This window comes from Rhinopithecus bieti, unplaced genomic scaffold, assembly GCF_001698545.2.
Source record: "Rhinopithecus bieti isolate Rb0 unplaced genomic scaffold, ASM169854v2 scaffold_15133, whole genome shotgun sequence".
Classification (NCBI taxonomy): domain Eukaryota; kingdom Metazoa; phylum Chordata; class Mammalia; order Primates; family Cercopithecidae; genus Rhinopithecus; species Rhinopithecus bieti.
In genome coordinates this window covers 1,057,140-1,074,108 of record NW_016808815.1, presented here as the reverse complement: position 1 = coordinate 1,074,108, position 16,969 = coordinate 1,057,140, and the positions used below count along the sequence as shown (strand labels likewise).

The window sequence follows — 16,969 nt, the reverse complement described above, 5'->3', positions numbered from 1 at the left end:
ATAGTGATTAAGAATGATGGGCACAGAACATCTGGTTTGAAACCCAGCTCTGCCATTTACAAGCTGTGTGACCTTGGGCAAGCTACTTAACCTCTCTGTGCCTCAGTTTTCTCATCTGTAAAATTGTTGCTAGATGCTGTGGCTCATGCCTGTAATCCTAGCACTTTGGGAGGCCAAGGAGGCAGGATGGCTTGAGGCCAGGAGTTTGAGGCTGCAGTGAGCTATGATCACATCGTTGCACTCCAGCCTAGGCAACAGAGTGAGACCCTATCTCAAAAGAAAAGAAAAGTTGTAATTATAGTAATCCCCTCTCTATGGGGTTTTTAATAGAATTAAATGAGTTTACTGTGTCTGAAAGATACTGTTTTGTTTGTCACTATTATTTTTAGACATGAACAATTAAAAGATACATAAATTGTAATTTAAATTGAACAAATCTGCATGTCAATTTCTAGACATTAATTTCCAAGTTTAATGCTTTCTATGTCATCTATATAATTCAATACTAAACTACAAATGAGTGCATCTTCTTTCTTCCTACACTTCTAATATATTATTTTACCTTTAGCTGATTAATTGCTCAGCTGCTTCTTATCAATGACTGTTTTCCAGGAAGGCTAATCATGCCTGACTGTAATCAACCCTGTGTGCGAACTCTCAAATGCTTCCCTGTGCAATTGCCACTCCCTTGACCGTGAGGAATACTGTGATTAAAAAGCATCTTAAGAATTCCATTTAGATGATGACCTCAGCCTCAAACATTATTAGACAGCTGTGATTTACACTGCCTTCTAAGTTAGAATGTAGGGGCTTCTAGCTTCCAAATTCTCCTACAAAACAGGAAACAGTTCTTTGTGATTTTTTTACATCGGATTCTGTCAACTGGTTTTACGTGAAAAGCAATGAAATGAGAGGGAAATGCCCAGTATATGCCAGGCTCTGGGCAGGGTCATTTACATACAATTACCTTATACACCTGTGCTTAATGCCAAACATGTGGCAGAGCTGGCCTTGATAATTCCTCACTAGAATTGAGGATCAACTTGAATCACCGCCCAAGGAATGTCTGTTTTCACCTCTTCTGACAATAATTTCTCTCTCTAGATCACTGAAAACAGGGATTTGACCTTGGCTTTTTTTTTTTTTTCTAAAGCCATTCTACAATTAGGACAACCGTGACAATATCTAGCATTTGTTTAGTGCATTCTCTGTCCCTAGCACTGTGCTAGCTGTTTTTCTATTGTTCTCAGGAAACTGTTCAAACAGTCCTAGACACATAGCCCAATTTCTGGTTGAGGTCACACAATTTGGAAAATCACCAATTTTGTTATATCCCTAAGCAAACCAATTTGGTAAACAAAAAGATCTCCATGTGGCTCCTCCAATCCAACATAGCAAAACTGGCTCTTAGATCAATAATTCCTATTGAAAAAAGCAATTAAATTTCAAAAAAAGCAAACTTAAGTTTGAAAAGAAAATTCCTAAGTTTTTTTTATATCAAGTATTTTATAAACTAAGGCAGAGTTTGCTGTTTATAATAGTGAGTATGGCCCAACGTCATGGGTTTTTTTATTTTGTTTTTTTTTTTGTTTGTTTTATTTTGTTTTGTTGAGACAGAGTCTGACTCTGTCACCCTGGCTGGAGTACAGAGGCACGATCTTGGCTTGCTGCAACCTTGAATGTCTGGGCTCAAGCAATGCTCCCACTTCTTGGGAAGCTAAGATGACAGGCATGCGCCATCATGCTGGCTAATTTTTTATATTTCTGTAGAGGCATGGTCTCTCTATGTTCCCCAAGCTAGTCTCGAACTTCTGGCCTCAAGCAGTCCTCCCACCTCCGCCTCCCAAAGTGCTGGGATTACAGGCGTGAGCCACTGCGCCCGGCCTATGGTTTTCATTCTTGACTTTGCCAGATTCCTTTGTCATCACTTGAATAAGCCAATTAAGCTATTGTGCTTATTATGCAAAAATTATTTTTGCATTTCTAATCAAATGAACGCCATCACAATAAGATGTTACCTGGGGAGTGCTCAATGGAAGGATAAAACACTCTGAAAAAAAGTTATTGTAATTTTTTCTATATTTGGCTGGTTTCTGCTGCTGTCACTGAGCTAGGTTTTCATCTAGACATGCTAATTCAGTGTAGGTCTGATTGAAGCCTTTTTGTCTTTAATTACTAAAATAATAAGGTGTCCAACCCTTTTTTTAATTAGGAAAGTTTATTAGCAGTGATACAATGGAAAATTTAACACTGACAGTAGCATATGTGTCTTAAAACACAAGAAATGGGATGAATCTCAGATTGCCTGGAAATAGTCCTTTAAATGAAAAGTTTTAAATGTAAGAGATAACAGAAAAGTTAAAGGACACACCAGATGGCATTTTCACTCACCAGGATTAGAAATAATCATCCAAGCAAATGAAAAGCTTATCAAAGGTATTTTTCACATTTATCTATATCAGAGAGATAAAGCAGTCATTTTACCTTGCACATGAGGACCACTTATGAAATCATTTATATAATTTGAGAAGGCATTTACTATGTCTATACAAATTCATAAATTAAAATGTCACATTAATTCATTCTTTTATGGCAAACTCTCCTTCCACTAATATATTTTACTTTAAAAAATATTTACTTTTTGGTTTGGACTAAAATCTCATTCAATTCAATGATAGTACTTAACATTTTCCCACTGCAATTATGTGAGATTTTCTGCTTTAAAGAAATTTTTTAAGTTACCTCCTTCAAACTAATGTGTAACTATCCTTCTCTTTGCAAACTATACAATCAGGAACCACTTTACATATTTTATTAAATAAGCTAAAAATTACAAATATTTAATTTTCATTTATAGTGGAAAGATTCAGTGAAAACTCATAAAATTATTTCAGTTCAAGGCATAACTATATTTGTCATTACTAATGAATTAACATAAAATATTATCTCCCTAAATATTTTCTAATTCAATGCCAAACATACCATATGCAATATCATCATCTCCAGAAAGTGCTAATCCAGCTATATAAACAGAATACTTGTCTCGATATTTTCCTAATACAACCCAATACTTTTGATGCGTCTGTTTTTCCTCCAGGCATAGACTACTGGAGCTAGAAGGGGCTCCAGAAGGATCTAATCTGACCCATCCTCTCCACATTAAAGTGTGGTTTTAAAAATGTGATACCAAGTCTCTCACATATTGGCAATACGAAGCTACTCAGAAAGGAACTAAAGTTCGCATTCAAACTTTACCTTTGTAAAATTCCCAAAGAATCTCCCACGGCGTTCTTCACTCCTTCCTTCCCAGGTTTCAGAATTTTTTCTTTGAAGGTATCAAATGCTTTAAAAGGCATTTTGAATGAAGGGTACCTCTGAGCCGTTAACAGTCAGTCTCAAAAACTGTCATCCTTTCTCATTTCCAGTGTGAGGACCACCTTGTTTCCCTTGGTGAACACCTGGAAGTCAGTTCTCATGGAGGGAACTACTCAAAATCAAAAAGGAGATGAAACCCAGCCCGGATCTTCCAAGACAAGACAACTCCCTCCTCTCTCTGCTCCCCACCCTTCCAAAAAAGAGGCCAAGGGATGTCTGGCTGGGAATTCAGCCCCTTGCAAAAGCTGCACGCTCTGCAGCAGCCTGTGGCCGCTGTCTCAGGCAGCCACTCTCAGACTGAGCGCAGCCTCTCTCTGTCCCTGGGCTGCAGCTGGGGACGCTAACATGAACTCCGGACCACCAGAAGTCCTGAGACCAGCAGCAGCATCCGTGGCCTAGCTCCAGCCCCTGCAGCCAGCCGCGTCCCCCTCCTGCCCCACCCCAGCTAGGCTGCGGCTCTCACCAAGTGAGCCTTTCCAAGGTGATGCTATAGTAACCGGCACAATACCTGCCCCTCAGCCGCCTCGGCTTATGAATGGGCTCTCAGCCAGAGCAAGCACCCAGAGAGAAGTTTATGAAACATTTACAGCCCTCTGCTTTTCTGAGGTCTGGCCCTGCAGACAGGCTCACAGCCACCACTCCATGCCTTTTATTCCCCTCATGAGAGCCATGAAGCCATTTTTCAGCCAGCCGCTAGCATGGATGTGGTCCCAGGAGGAACTTGCATTTGAGTAGCCCAAATGCAAAACCCAGGCCACATACATCCAGGAGGACATTTATTTGCTCCTAATCAACAGAGCAGGCTCTCTTAAAGTATGATAGTAGATGCCATTTGGGACCATCTAATTGAAGATTTCTGAGCTTGAAGATATCTAGAACCTGCTTAGAACTCTCCACTGACTCCTCATTGTCCTCAGGATAAATAAAATTATTTTTGTTTTTTCCCCTTTTCTCCTTCTAGAAGGTCTTTTTTTTTTTTTTTTACCTTAAGTTCCAGATACACGTGCAGAATGTCATGTGCAGGTTTGTTACATAGATATACATGTGCCATGGTGGTTTGCTGCAACTGTCAACCCATCATCTAGGTTTTAAGCCCCACATGCATTAGGTATTTGTCCTAACGCTCTCCCTCTCCTTGCCCCCAACCTTCATCTGGCTCCGGTGTGTGATGTTTCCCTCCCTGTGTCCATGTATTCTAATCATTCTACTATAAAGACACATCCACACGTATGTTATTGCAGCACTATTTACAATACAATTCTTTATCATGGCACCCAAGACCTTTCCCTGGGACCCCAAGTCTTCCTTCTTGTCACTCTGCTTTCCACATCCTCATTTCACCGAACTCAGCAAGCTCCCTATCGCCTCTGGGCTTTAAGCTATGCCCACTGCCTGGGTATCTTTGCATCCCTTCATCTGGGTAACTTCTAGGGGTTCTCAGGTCATGCTAAGATATCAATCCTCTAGAAAACTGCATGGGTACGGTGAGATGTCCCTCCTCTGTGCCTCCAAATCACCTGTCCTCTGCCCCAGCAGGACCTGGCAGGGAGTGGGCGTTACCTAAATACTTGTTGAACTGGGGCTGAAACGTTGCACGTTGTGACCACATTTATGGGCAGCAGGATGACGCCTCTGTAAATGCTACTGTGGTGGAGAAAAACTCTTCATCTTTGAGGCTCCTGTGTTCCAATCCCCCAGTCTGCATGCGACTGATAAATCATAGGCTGTAGGTTCTCAGGCTCCCCAGGAGTCATTTTCACAAGACCAGTCAATATCCTCTGCAAGCCACTGTCCAGATTCTCCAAGATTTGAATTAAGTTCACCTAAGTCCGTGCTGAATCCTTGGTAGGCTAAATATTGCTAATATCTTTTGAGCTCTTTCTAGGGTCCCGGCTCTGTGTTAAGCACTTTTTTTTTTTTTTTTTTTTTTTTTTTTGAGACCGAGTCTCTCTCTGTCGCCCAGGCTGGAGTGCAGTGGCGCGATCTTGGTTCACTGCAAGCTCTGTCTCCCCGCTTCACACCATTCTCCTGCCTCAGCATCCAGAGTAGCTGGGACTACAGGCGCCTGCCATGACGCCCGGCTAATTTTTTGTATTTTTAGTAGAGATGGGGTTTCACCGTGTTAGCCAGGATGGTCTCGATCTCCTGACCTCATGATCCGCCCGCCTTGGCCTCCCAAAGTGCTGGGATTACAGGTGTGAGCCACTGTGCCCAGCCCAGCACTCTTGAAGTATCACCACAATCTTCCCAGCACAGCTTTGTGGTAAATAACTTCTTATTTTCCCCAATTTTATTGGCAGGAAACTGAGACAAAAAGAGGTTAACCTTTTCTTTCTTTCTTTTCTTTTCTCCTTCCTTCCTTCCTTCCTTCCTTCCTTCCTTCCTTCCTTCCTTCCTTCTTTCCTTCCTTCCTTCTTTCCCTTTTTCTTTCTCTCTTTTTCTTTCCTTCCTTCCTTCTTTCTCTCTCTCTCTCCTCTCTCTCTCTCTCCCCGTCTGTCTCCACCTCCCTCCCTCCCTCTTTCTCCCCACACACACTTTACTGAGACATATTTTGCATTTCAAATAATTCACCCATTTCAAGTGGACAATTCAGATTCTTATAAATTTACCGAGTTGTGTAACCATCACCAGAAAGCAGTTTTAGAGTATTTCCACCCCAATTAGATCCTTCATTTTCACTGTTAATCCTCATCTCCCATCCCATATCCTGCAACCACTAATCTACCTTCTATCTCTACAGATTTGCCTTTTCTGGCATTTCATGTAAATAGAATCATACAATTTATGGTTGCTTGTGTCTGGTGTCTTCCACTCACTATAATGATTCTGAGGTCTGTTCATGTCACAGCATGTATCAGCAGTTTGTTCCTTTTCTCTTTTTTGTTGAGTAATGCTTCATTGTAAGGATATAACACATTTTTTGTATCTCCATTGACCTGTTGATGGACATTTAGGATGGTTTATAATAAGAAAGTTGCTTCTAAAAGGAAAATTTCTGGTCACCTTCCCATCATAACCCCTCAAGACTGAGAACACGAGACCCCAGGAATCCACAGTCTAATCATTCCACTAAGTATTTACATGTCTTAAATATTGAGTATTCATAATATCCAATTTCTGGATACTATGAATAAGACTTATGAATATTTGCATATAAGTCTGTGTGAATATATGTTTTCATTTCTCTTGGATAAATACCTAGGAGTAGAATTGCTGGATGATAAAGTAAGTGTAGGTTTAGCTTTTTAGGAAATGACCAAATTATTTTCCAAAGTGGATAATTTACATTCCCCAGAGCATGCAGGCGGGTTCTCATTTCTCCACATTCTTACCATATTTGCTTTCTTTTTGGTGTAACCATTCTAATAGGTGTAGCATGGTATCTCGTTGTGGTTTTAATTTGCATTTCCATGGTGACTAGTGACCATCTTTCCATGTGCTTTGTAGTCATTCATATTCTTTTTGGTAAAATTTTTATTCACTCTTTTGCCTTTTTTTTTTTTTTTTTTGAGACAGAGTTACACTCTTTTCACGCAGTCTGGAGTGCAATGGTGCCATCTCAGCTCACTGCAACCTCCGCCTCCCAGGTTCAAGTGATTCTCCTGCCTCAGCCTCCCAAATAGCTGGAATTACAGGTGTGTGCCACCACACCTAGCTAATTTTGTATTTTTAGTAGAGACAGGGTTTCACCATGTTGGCCAGGCCGGTCTCAAACGCCTGACGTCAGGTGATCCGCCCATCTCGGCCTCCCAAAGTGCTGGGATTATAGGCGTGAGCCACCACTGCACCCAACCTTTTGCCCATTTTTGTAAGTGGATTTTTATCTGTTCATTACTGAGGTATATGAGTATATATATTCTGGATACAAGTTCTTCATTAGATATATGTTTTAGAAATATTCTCTCCCAGTCTCCTGTTTGTCTTTTCATTTTATTTGTTCTTCATTTTGGAGTGCAAAAATTTTGAATTTTGATTAGGTCCAATGTATTCATTTTTTCTTCTTTTATAGACTGTGCCTTTGTTCTATCTAAGAAATATTTGCATAACCTGAAGTCTCAAAGATGTTTTCCAATGTTTTCTTCTATAAGTTTTATTGTTTTAGCTCTTACACTTAAGTCTATGATCTACTTTTTGTTTATTTTTAAGCTGGGCACAGTGGCTCACACTTGTAATTCCAGCACTTTGGGAGGCTCAGGTGGGAGGATCACTTGAGCCCAGGAGTTTGAGACCAGCCTGGGCAACATAGTGAGACCCTGTCTCTACAAAAATTACGAAAAATTAGCCAGGTGTAGTGGCATGAGCCTGTAGTCCCAGTTTCTCAGGAGGCTGAGGCAGGAGGATCCCTTAAGCCTAGGAGATCGAGGCTGCAGTGAACTGCGACTGTACCACTATACTCCAGCCTTGGCAAGAGAACAAGACCTTGTCTCAAAAAAAAAATAAAAATAAAAAAGTTTGTTTTTATGTATAATGTGAAATAAATGTCTAACTTCATCATGCAGATATTCACTTGTCCCAGCATTATTTGTTAAAAGTATTATCCTTTCTTTAATAAATTACCTTGGCAACTTTGTCAAAAATCTACTGAATATAAGGATTTATTTCCAGACTATCAGTTCTGTTCTACTGATCTATACATCTATTCTTTTTTTTTTTTTTTTTTTCAGACAAGATCTGACTCTGTCTCCCAGGCTGGAGCACAGTTGTGCTATCTCAATTCACTGCAACCTCCACCTCCCAGGCTCAGACCATCTTCCCACCTCAGCCTCCAAGTAGCTGGGACTACAGGTATGCACCACCATGCCCGGTCAATTTTTGTATTTTCTGTAGAGCTGTTGCCAGGCTGGTCTTAAATGAACTCCTGGCCTCAAGCGATCCACCTGCCTTGGCCTCCCAAAGTGCTAGGATTACAAAAGTGAGCCGCTGCACCCAGCCCAAAGTGTATATTTTTATGCCAGTACCACGTTGCCTTGACTGTAGTTTACAGTAAGTTTTAAATTGAAAATGAAAGTTTTCCATTTTGCTCTTTTTAAAAAATTGTTTTGGCTATTCTAGATCTTTGGCATTTCCTATAAATTTTAGGAACACCTTGTTCCTGCCTCAGGATTATGTTATTTCTTTTTAGAGATGGGGTCTCACTCTGTTGCCCTAACTGGAGAGCAGTGAGTGACTCGATCATGGCTCACTGCAGCCTCTACCTCCCAGGCTCGAGCCATGCTCCCACCTCAGCCTCATAAGTAGCTAGGGCTACAGGTGTGCACCACCACACCCAGCTAATTTAATTTTTTTTTTTTTTGTAGAGACAGGGTCTCACTATGTTGTCTATGCTGGTCTTGAACTCCTGGGCCTCAGTGATCTTCCCGCCTTGTCCTCCCAAAGTGCTGGGATTACAGGCGTGAGCCACTGTGCCCGGCCCTCAGCTTGTTCCGAAACACTTCAGTTTCAACAACAACAAAATTCTGTCTAGCCTGGCTTTTAAAAACATAGTTTCTGGTCACCAACCTTCCCACCATAACCCCTCAAGACTGAGAATAGGAAGGCCCCAGGAATCCCCATGTCTAATCATTCCACCAAGTATTTGCCTGTCCTCAAAAAGCTCACTCATTCATTAAAAGCAAATATAGTAACAATAAAGCATGATAGACATACTCTCTTACCGAAAGCATCCACTGGTGGAGCTTCTAACCCATTCCTCCAGCCCAACATACCCTTGTGTTCCTTATCTTTTAGAGCACATAATGGAAGCAATACTAGGCAAAGACCACATCCATCTCTCCTGAAGGTCAATGACTTCTGAGAGCACTAACCATTCCTGCAGAATATATTGCTCAGGAAGCATACCCAGATCTGCAGTTTCTTGTGGTGATTTAGATGTTTGATAATAATAATAACTAAGATTTATAGAGAATTTTCTAGATGCCCGACTTTAAGCACTTAACATGCACTAACTCATTTAATTCCCCACAATGACCCTGAGGTAGGAAGTGTCATTATACCATCCACAGATGAGGAGACTGAAAGAGGTGAAGTAAACTTGTTCAAGTTCACACAGCTAGGAAACTGAGCAGAGAGAGGATATGGACCCAGAAAGTCTGACATCAGAGTTGTGCTCTTACCTCCTACAGGAGAACTGTTGATAATAGGGACTAGAAAATATAAACCAAGACTACACAGAAATGAGGCTCATTTCATTCATTTATTCATTGCTTCCTTTTCTTGAGGACCTACCTGGTAGCAGGCCCTTCTTAGGCACTGGTGATATAGGTTGAACTGTGATATTCCCCTTGAAGAAAGAAATCAACCAGAAAATGAATGAGTCCATTACAGTGCAGTGAGTCCCATAAGAGAAGGCTGGGGGAGCAAAAACAAGGACACCTACCTGAGCCTCCAGATGGGAGTGGAAGAGGGCTTCCTAGATGAGGGGAGGATACTATAAACCTTCAGGAAGGAGAAAGACTGAGGCAAACAAAAGGAAAAAAATGGGGGAACAAAGACATGCATGAGACAGCATGGCATTTGGGGAACCTTGCATAGTGTTAGAGAGTCAGGTAGGAATGCCCATGTGGTACAAAACACGACTGGAATGATGATCTTGAATACTATGCAATTCAGTTATTGCAGAAGAGCACTGAAACATGTGCTTCCCTGGTCACAACAGCAAAGACATGGAATCAACCTGCATGCCCATCAACGATAGACTGGATAAAGAAAATGTGGTACATATATACTATGGAATACTATGCAGCCATAAAAAGAAAAACATCATGTTCTTTGCAGGGACTGGATGGAGAAGGAGGCCATTATCTTTAGCAAACTAACACAGGAACAGAAAACCAAATACTGCATGTTCTCACTCACAAGTGGGAGCTAAACCATGAGAACACATGGACACAAAGAGAAGAACAACACACACTGGGGCCTATAAGAGGCTGGAGGGTGGGAGGAGGAAGAGGATCAGGAAAAATAACTAATGGATACTAGGCTTAATGCCTGGGTGATGAAATAATCTGTACAACCAACCCTCATGGCACAGTAACACACCTGCACGTGTACCCCTGAAGTTAAAAGTTAAAAAAATTAAAGGAAAAAAGCAGTGACAATAATTCAACAAATAAGGATCTTAATAAAGACAAAACTTTTAAAAAAGAAAAAAAAAAAAAAAACATGTGCTCCCCATCTCAAAATATCGAATATAGCAAAGATAGGAAATTACGTGCAGTGTGGAATTCTCTGTGGGGGTGTGAAACAAAAGCCTGGGTCTCTGCTGGGGATACATAGACTGTAGATACAGCAGAAAAATAAAACCCAGCCATTGATATATATTTAATGACTTCCCATCATCCTGTACTAAAAATGCCTCTTCCCTTAGGGAAAATAATAGTAACTAAGCCATCTTTAGGGGTGCTTTCCCAGATCATAGCAATTCTTCATTCTCAGGGAACTTTCAGTCTCCCCTGCCCCCTCCCTCTCATAGTGACAGGTCTCCAAAAGTTCTGTAGCTAACTATGTTTCTCATCCCCCTAAGCACTGTTGAATGGACCGGGGTAGGCACCTGCACCAAGCTGAACCAGTCAGATGTGAGATTCTTCTAGTTATTTTATTTATTTATTTATTTATTTATTTATTTATTTATTTGAGACAGAGTCTCGCTCTGTCACCAAGGCTGAAGTACAGTGGCACAATCTCGGTTCACCGCAACCTCTGCCTCCTGAGTTCAAGCAATTCTCTCATCTCCTCTCAGCCTCCTGACTAGCTGGGATTACAGGTGTGTGCCCCCACGCCCAGCTAATTTTTTTTTTTTCTTCAGTAGACACAGGATTTCGCCATGTTGGCCAGGCTGGTCTTGAGCTCCTGACCTCAAGTGATCTGCCCGGCTCAGCCTCCTGAAGTGTTGGGATTGCAGGTGTGAGCCATCGCACCTGACCTTCCTAGTAATTTAAATTTGGAATTACAAGACTGCTAGTTAATCTTGCAGGACTCTGGAATTATAACTGTAAGGTGGTTACATTAACTTTGTGGTGTAGAAATGCAGAGAACACTGGTTTTGGAAAAGAGTGAGAAATAAAACAATGAAACTATAACAAGGCGAGGGTATGGGGTGAGGATGTTTCTTATGGCCTTCCAGGCCTCATCTGCCTAGACTCACTTGTCCTTTTACCCTTGGGTTTCACAAAATACTCACATTCTTATAACAAATTGCTCAAGATAGTTTCCGCTCCTTACAAATAGTCTTGACTATTGCAATTATTTAAAACTCAAACCTGTAATACCAAGTGTTTCTTTACCTAACACCAGATTGGTGAGCCTGACTACCCAGTTTGGTGACATGCAGGACTCCAGTCTGCAACAGCAAGACAAGGAGAGCGCATAGGCTGGTCGTGAGCCAAGTTGTTCTAATTTGCCACCTAGACCAAAAAAAAAAAAAAGGAAACCAGCAAATCCCAAACAAACAACTCAAATAGTGACTCAAGAAAAACATTTGATCAAATTCAACCAAAGTGTTAGATGGAACATTTCAACCAGGATCAGAGGTAATGACCAAATGATTCACCCTTTCCATAAGAGACTTCATAAGGAAACAAAAGTAATGAAGAGAACTGGTCATCTTGGGGTTCCTTCTCTCCTAAATTCTGTGGCAGCTTCTCCAGCCAACCCTATTCCTTATCCCAACTCCATACTCCTCCTTCTCACCCCCATAACATCCTGAGACAAACATAAAAATTTCTTTTATGCGAACTTCTCTCAATCCTTTAAAATTTGTATATTGTTGACTATCATTAGTATTAACCAATATATACATAAACTCAATTTCTTTTATTGATCTCCCATATTTGACATTAATTCTTTTTTTTTCTTTTTTTTTTTTTTTTTGAGACGGAGTCTCGCTCTGTCGCCCAGGCTGGAGTGCAGTGGCCAGATCTCAGCTCACTGCAAGCTCTGTCTTCCGGGCTTACGCCATTCTCCTGCCTCAGCCTCCCGAGTAGCTGGGACTACAGGCGCCCACCACCTCGCCCGGCTAGTTTTTGGTATTTTTTAGTAGAGACGGGGTTTCACTGTGTTAGCCAGGATGGCTTCAATCTCCTGACCTCGTGATCCGCCCGTCTCGGCCTCCCAAAGTGCTGGGATTACAGGCATGAACCACCACACCCGGCCGACAGTAATTCTTCTATTGATAGTCAAGCTTATATACAAAGCATTTTCAATTATCTCATCTGATTCTCACTATAACCTTATGAAACAAATAAGCAGATAAAGCATAAAGATGCAAATTTTGCCCAAGGTAACCTAGCCAGCAGAATTCAGAGAGCTGGGACTAGGTCCTAAAGATCATTTCCTGAACTTGTACCACCATGGTACATGGTACATCGTGATCATATAATCTTACTCTGAGTAGTAGAGTGTCTTTAGTGTAACTGAGGAAAGATATACTCAGAATCCTTGTGCTTTTAGAAACATTACTGAGCACCTAACTATAGGTACGCTTGTTCTAGCTACCATGGACATTTTTAGAATAAAGTATGAGTGGGACACACTGGTGTGTACCTGTAGTCCCAGCTACTACTCAGGAGGCTGAGGGGGGAAGATCACTTGAGCCCAGGAGTTCAAGCACGGTCTGGGCAACATAGCAAGACCTCGTCTCCAAATTAATAAAACAGGGTGCAGGTTTCTAGGGTGACATACTTTCTATCTTTATTTAAAATGTTCCACTGGAAATCAGGGCAAATTGACAGCAGAGTGAAGAGAAATTAATATCAAACACTGATATACTGGCCTCTGGATTAAGACTGCCACTACCCACCCCATTCTGGGTAAGACTCCCCTTCAGGGAAGGCTAATGGGAACCTTTATCCCATTCTATTGTAAATGTTTCCGTATCGTCTTTCTGACCTGAGTTTCATGATCACATTTTATTCTCACAGAGTAGAATAAAAAAGTGTATATGACAAAGTAGATGGCCCAATTGATATTATCCCCATTTTACATGTGAGTAAACTGAGGCTCACTCAATAACTTGTCCAAAATTACATAGTTACTGGTGGAGCTGAGATTTAATCCCACTTGATTACAAATGTCACTTTATTCTTATATGCTGCTTCCAGTCCATAATAAAACACTGTTAGTCCCATTAATTTCAGCTTACTGTAAGTCAGCCACTCAGTCAATTTGGAGTTCAATTAATTTGACTCTAATTTCCTAAATTACAGGATTTTTACACTATATATAAAAGACATCTCTATAATAGTTTGCAAATATAAAGATGCATATATGGAGACCCCAGAAACATATCAATTTCCATTTTCAATCTGTCACTATAACTATCTAAATATTAAACAAAATTTGAAAAGAAATGGTCAGATAACCAAAATACAGAACTTTAGAGTGTTTTTACACAGCATGGAATCATTCATTAAGTATTTCACACATGATAAACGTCAAGAATTTGCTTTGAACATGAATTCCTTATATTTATGAAGAACTTTCAACTTCATTTTCACTGCTCCTTTGAGTCTTATCACTACATATAGAAAGAACTATGTTGAGCCGTCTACTGCACTTTATTGTTGAAGCCCAGGGCATGGAGAAGGCCAGTGATGCTTTGAGGTATCAGGCAGAGATGCGACAAGAAGTCATACTCATGTGCTCATTTGCTTGCTGCCATTGGTTACCTATAACAAATTATTTCTCATTTCATCTTGGAGGGTATCTCTCCCCAAGGTAAGGTATCTTATGTTGGGGTATCCCCACATAAGACACTCAATTATCGATTTTTTAGTCTGTTTTCTGGCTGTAAAGACAATAAAACTATTATTATTATCATTGTTATTTAAAACAGAGTCTTGCTCTGTCATCCAGGCTGGAGTGAGCGTGATCTCAGTTCACTGCAATCTCCACCTCCTGGGTTCAAGCAATTCTCCTATCCCAGCTTCCCAGGTAGCTGGGATTACAGGTGTGTGCCACCAGGCCCAGCTAATTTTTTTATTTTTAGTGGAGATGAGGTTTCAGCATGTTGGCCAGGCTGGTGTCAAACTCCTAACCTTAAGTGATCTGCCTGCCTCAGCCTTCCAAAGTGCTGGAATTACAGGCTTCTTTTTTCAAACATGTGTTACACTACCTGTTTGCTCCAAAATCCCCCCTTGTGAGGAAATGAGGAAAGATGGATTCCTTTCATTTGGTATTACTGCAGTGTGGAAACACTAGATTTGCTTTATGCACTATGCATGGTGACTTGAAAAAAATACTCAGGGATATTTAGGTTGTGTCCAAGACCAAAATATCCTAGAAAATCTGACAATCAGTTAAATACAGTGTATTGTAAAAATGCAAACTGAAATGTTGAAAGATCAAAACCAGAGAAAATATTTGGAAGGATTTTTTTTTACCACCCTCATTTTTCTTGAAGGTGCAGATAGAACCCTGAGTGTCCAGATAATTTTAACATATAGAGCAGTGAAAAAGGATGATATCTTGGGGCGGGGTTAAGGGTCAAGGCAGAACAAACCCACACACCATTCACAAGTATTTCTCATGATCCCATCCTTTTGTAGATGCTACACCAAAAGGCAGTATATTCTTACCAATACCTTCCCTAGCCTATTCATGTTCAAAAAAGCAACTGTAAAAGGGCTACTGTAATGGATGATTACTTGGAAGATAGTGACATCTTCTGGTAGTTTACAGACTAAATATATTTATGGCAGACATTTCCCCCACAACCTCAAAATCCAGCCACGGTTTTAAAAGATTTATTCTATATACATTAAGCCCCCAAGTGTGGATTGTTAAATTTATGAAATATTCAGTAAAATATAAACCAGCTAAAAATAACATTATAGGTCACTTATTCTGCTCCTTGTCTTGCTGTCATCTCTGTCTCTAATAGAAAATGTTTTAAGCTGCTAATATTTTTTTCTTTTTGGTGTTTCTCCACATGTTCTAATTTAGGCAGCTAGCATTAATTCTGCTTTTTTTTGGTCATCAAAAATTGACCAGATTTCCCTTAATTTGAGAAGTTTTCATAACATCTAAGAATTCAAAAAGACTTTGGGAGTTATCTGCTCTAATCCACTCCCCAGTAGTTCAAACTTAATTTGGGAAAATGTGACCTAAGTAATCATTTGGTAGCATCAAAAAACAAACAAACAAACAAAAAACAATAAAAAAAAAATTACAAAAGCTGTGTGTGCCTGAGCTCAGGCTCTGTCTCCTTTAAGCCTTCCTGACTATCTAGATTGCGTGTCCCTCCTACATGGATTGTGCTCACAGTATGTATCACACTGTTCTGCAAATGTCTGCCTACTCGACTACCTTTATAACTACAGTGAAAACCCCCTGAGGGCAAGGCCTGCATCTCCATTCCTATTTGTGTCCCAAGAATCTCACAGTGCCAAGACTATAGTATTTTATGGCTTAGTTTTATTTATATATTTATTGAAAATTAAGTGCATTCAAATGGTGCCAGGTGAAGATTTTTGTTTGTTTTTTTGCGACAGTCTCATTCTGTTGCCCAGACTGGAGGGAGTGCAGTGGTGCGATCTCAGCTCACTGCAACCTCCGCCTCTCGTGTTCAAGTGATTCTCATGCCTCAGCCTCCCAAGTAGCTGGGGTTACAGAGGTGCACCACCACGCCCAGCTAATTTTTGTATTTTTAGTAGAGATGGGGTTTCATCATGTTGGCCAGGCTGGTATGAATCTCCTGACCTTAAGTGATCCATCCACTTTGGTCTCCTAAACTGCTGGGATTACAGGCATAAGCCATAGCGCCCAGCCAGGTGAAGTATTTGTTTTTCATTAAAGTAGAGTTTATTTTAGAGATCTATATCCATCACAAAGTGAGTGGTAAAATCTGTTGAGCACCTACTATGTGCCAGGAGCTGTGCTAGGTGCTTTACACACTTTTACCTCATCTAATCCTAATAAGCCTGTAAGGTGTGATCTTATTTCATGGCTGAGAAAACTTATTCTGGTCAGTTAAGTAAAAGAGACAAGATTTACTCTCATTCAGTCCATGTAACTATTTATACTCTATCTGATTCCAAAAGAGAATTTCCATGAACATAGATAAAAAGGATTTTTTAGAAGGAAATCAGAGCAAAGGAGAAATAAGGATTTTTAAAAAATCAGATAAAGCCAGAAGGTAAGCATTAAATATTGCATACTATTCTTGTCCTATACATTTGCTACAGGTAAACGGCAAATTTGGCTGAATCTCTTAGCTGTCGTTACCTAATCTGTTACTTTATTCAGACTTTAAAAGGTAGGAGCAGGCCAAGCGTGGTGGCTCACGCCACCCAGCACTTTGGGAAGCCGAGGCGGGTGGATCACCTGAGGTCAGGAGTTTGAGGCCAGCCTGGCCAACATGGTGAAACCCTGTCTCTACTTAAAATAAAAAATAAAATAAAAATAAATAAAAATCAGCCAGGCATGGTGGTGGCTGGTACTTGTAAACCCAGTTACTCCGGAGGCTGAGGCAGAAGAATCGCTTGATCCCGGGAGGCGGTGCTTGCAATGAGCTGAGATCGTGCCACTGCACTTTAGCTTGGACAACAGAGTGAGACTCAGTCTCATAAAAAAAAAAAAAAAAAAAAAAAAAAAAAAA

General features: G+C 40.5%; 1 protein-coding gene across 1 annotated transcript in view; it reads right to left on the bottom strand.

Moving 5' to 3' along the window:
- SLC17A8 (solute carrier family 17 member 8) overlaps positions 1 to 3,515 on the bottom strand; it is a 67,458-nt gene extending 63,943 nt beyond the window's left edge. Inside the window, 1 exon segment of the mRNA XM_017887246.1 lies at positions 3,256 to 3,515. Coding sequence (XP_017742735.1) covers positions 3,256 to 3,356 — 101 coding nt within the window. The 5' untranslated portion in view covers positions 3,357 to 3,515.
- Between the last annotated feature and the right edge of the window lie 13,454 nt (positions 3,516 to 16,969).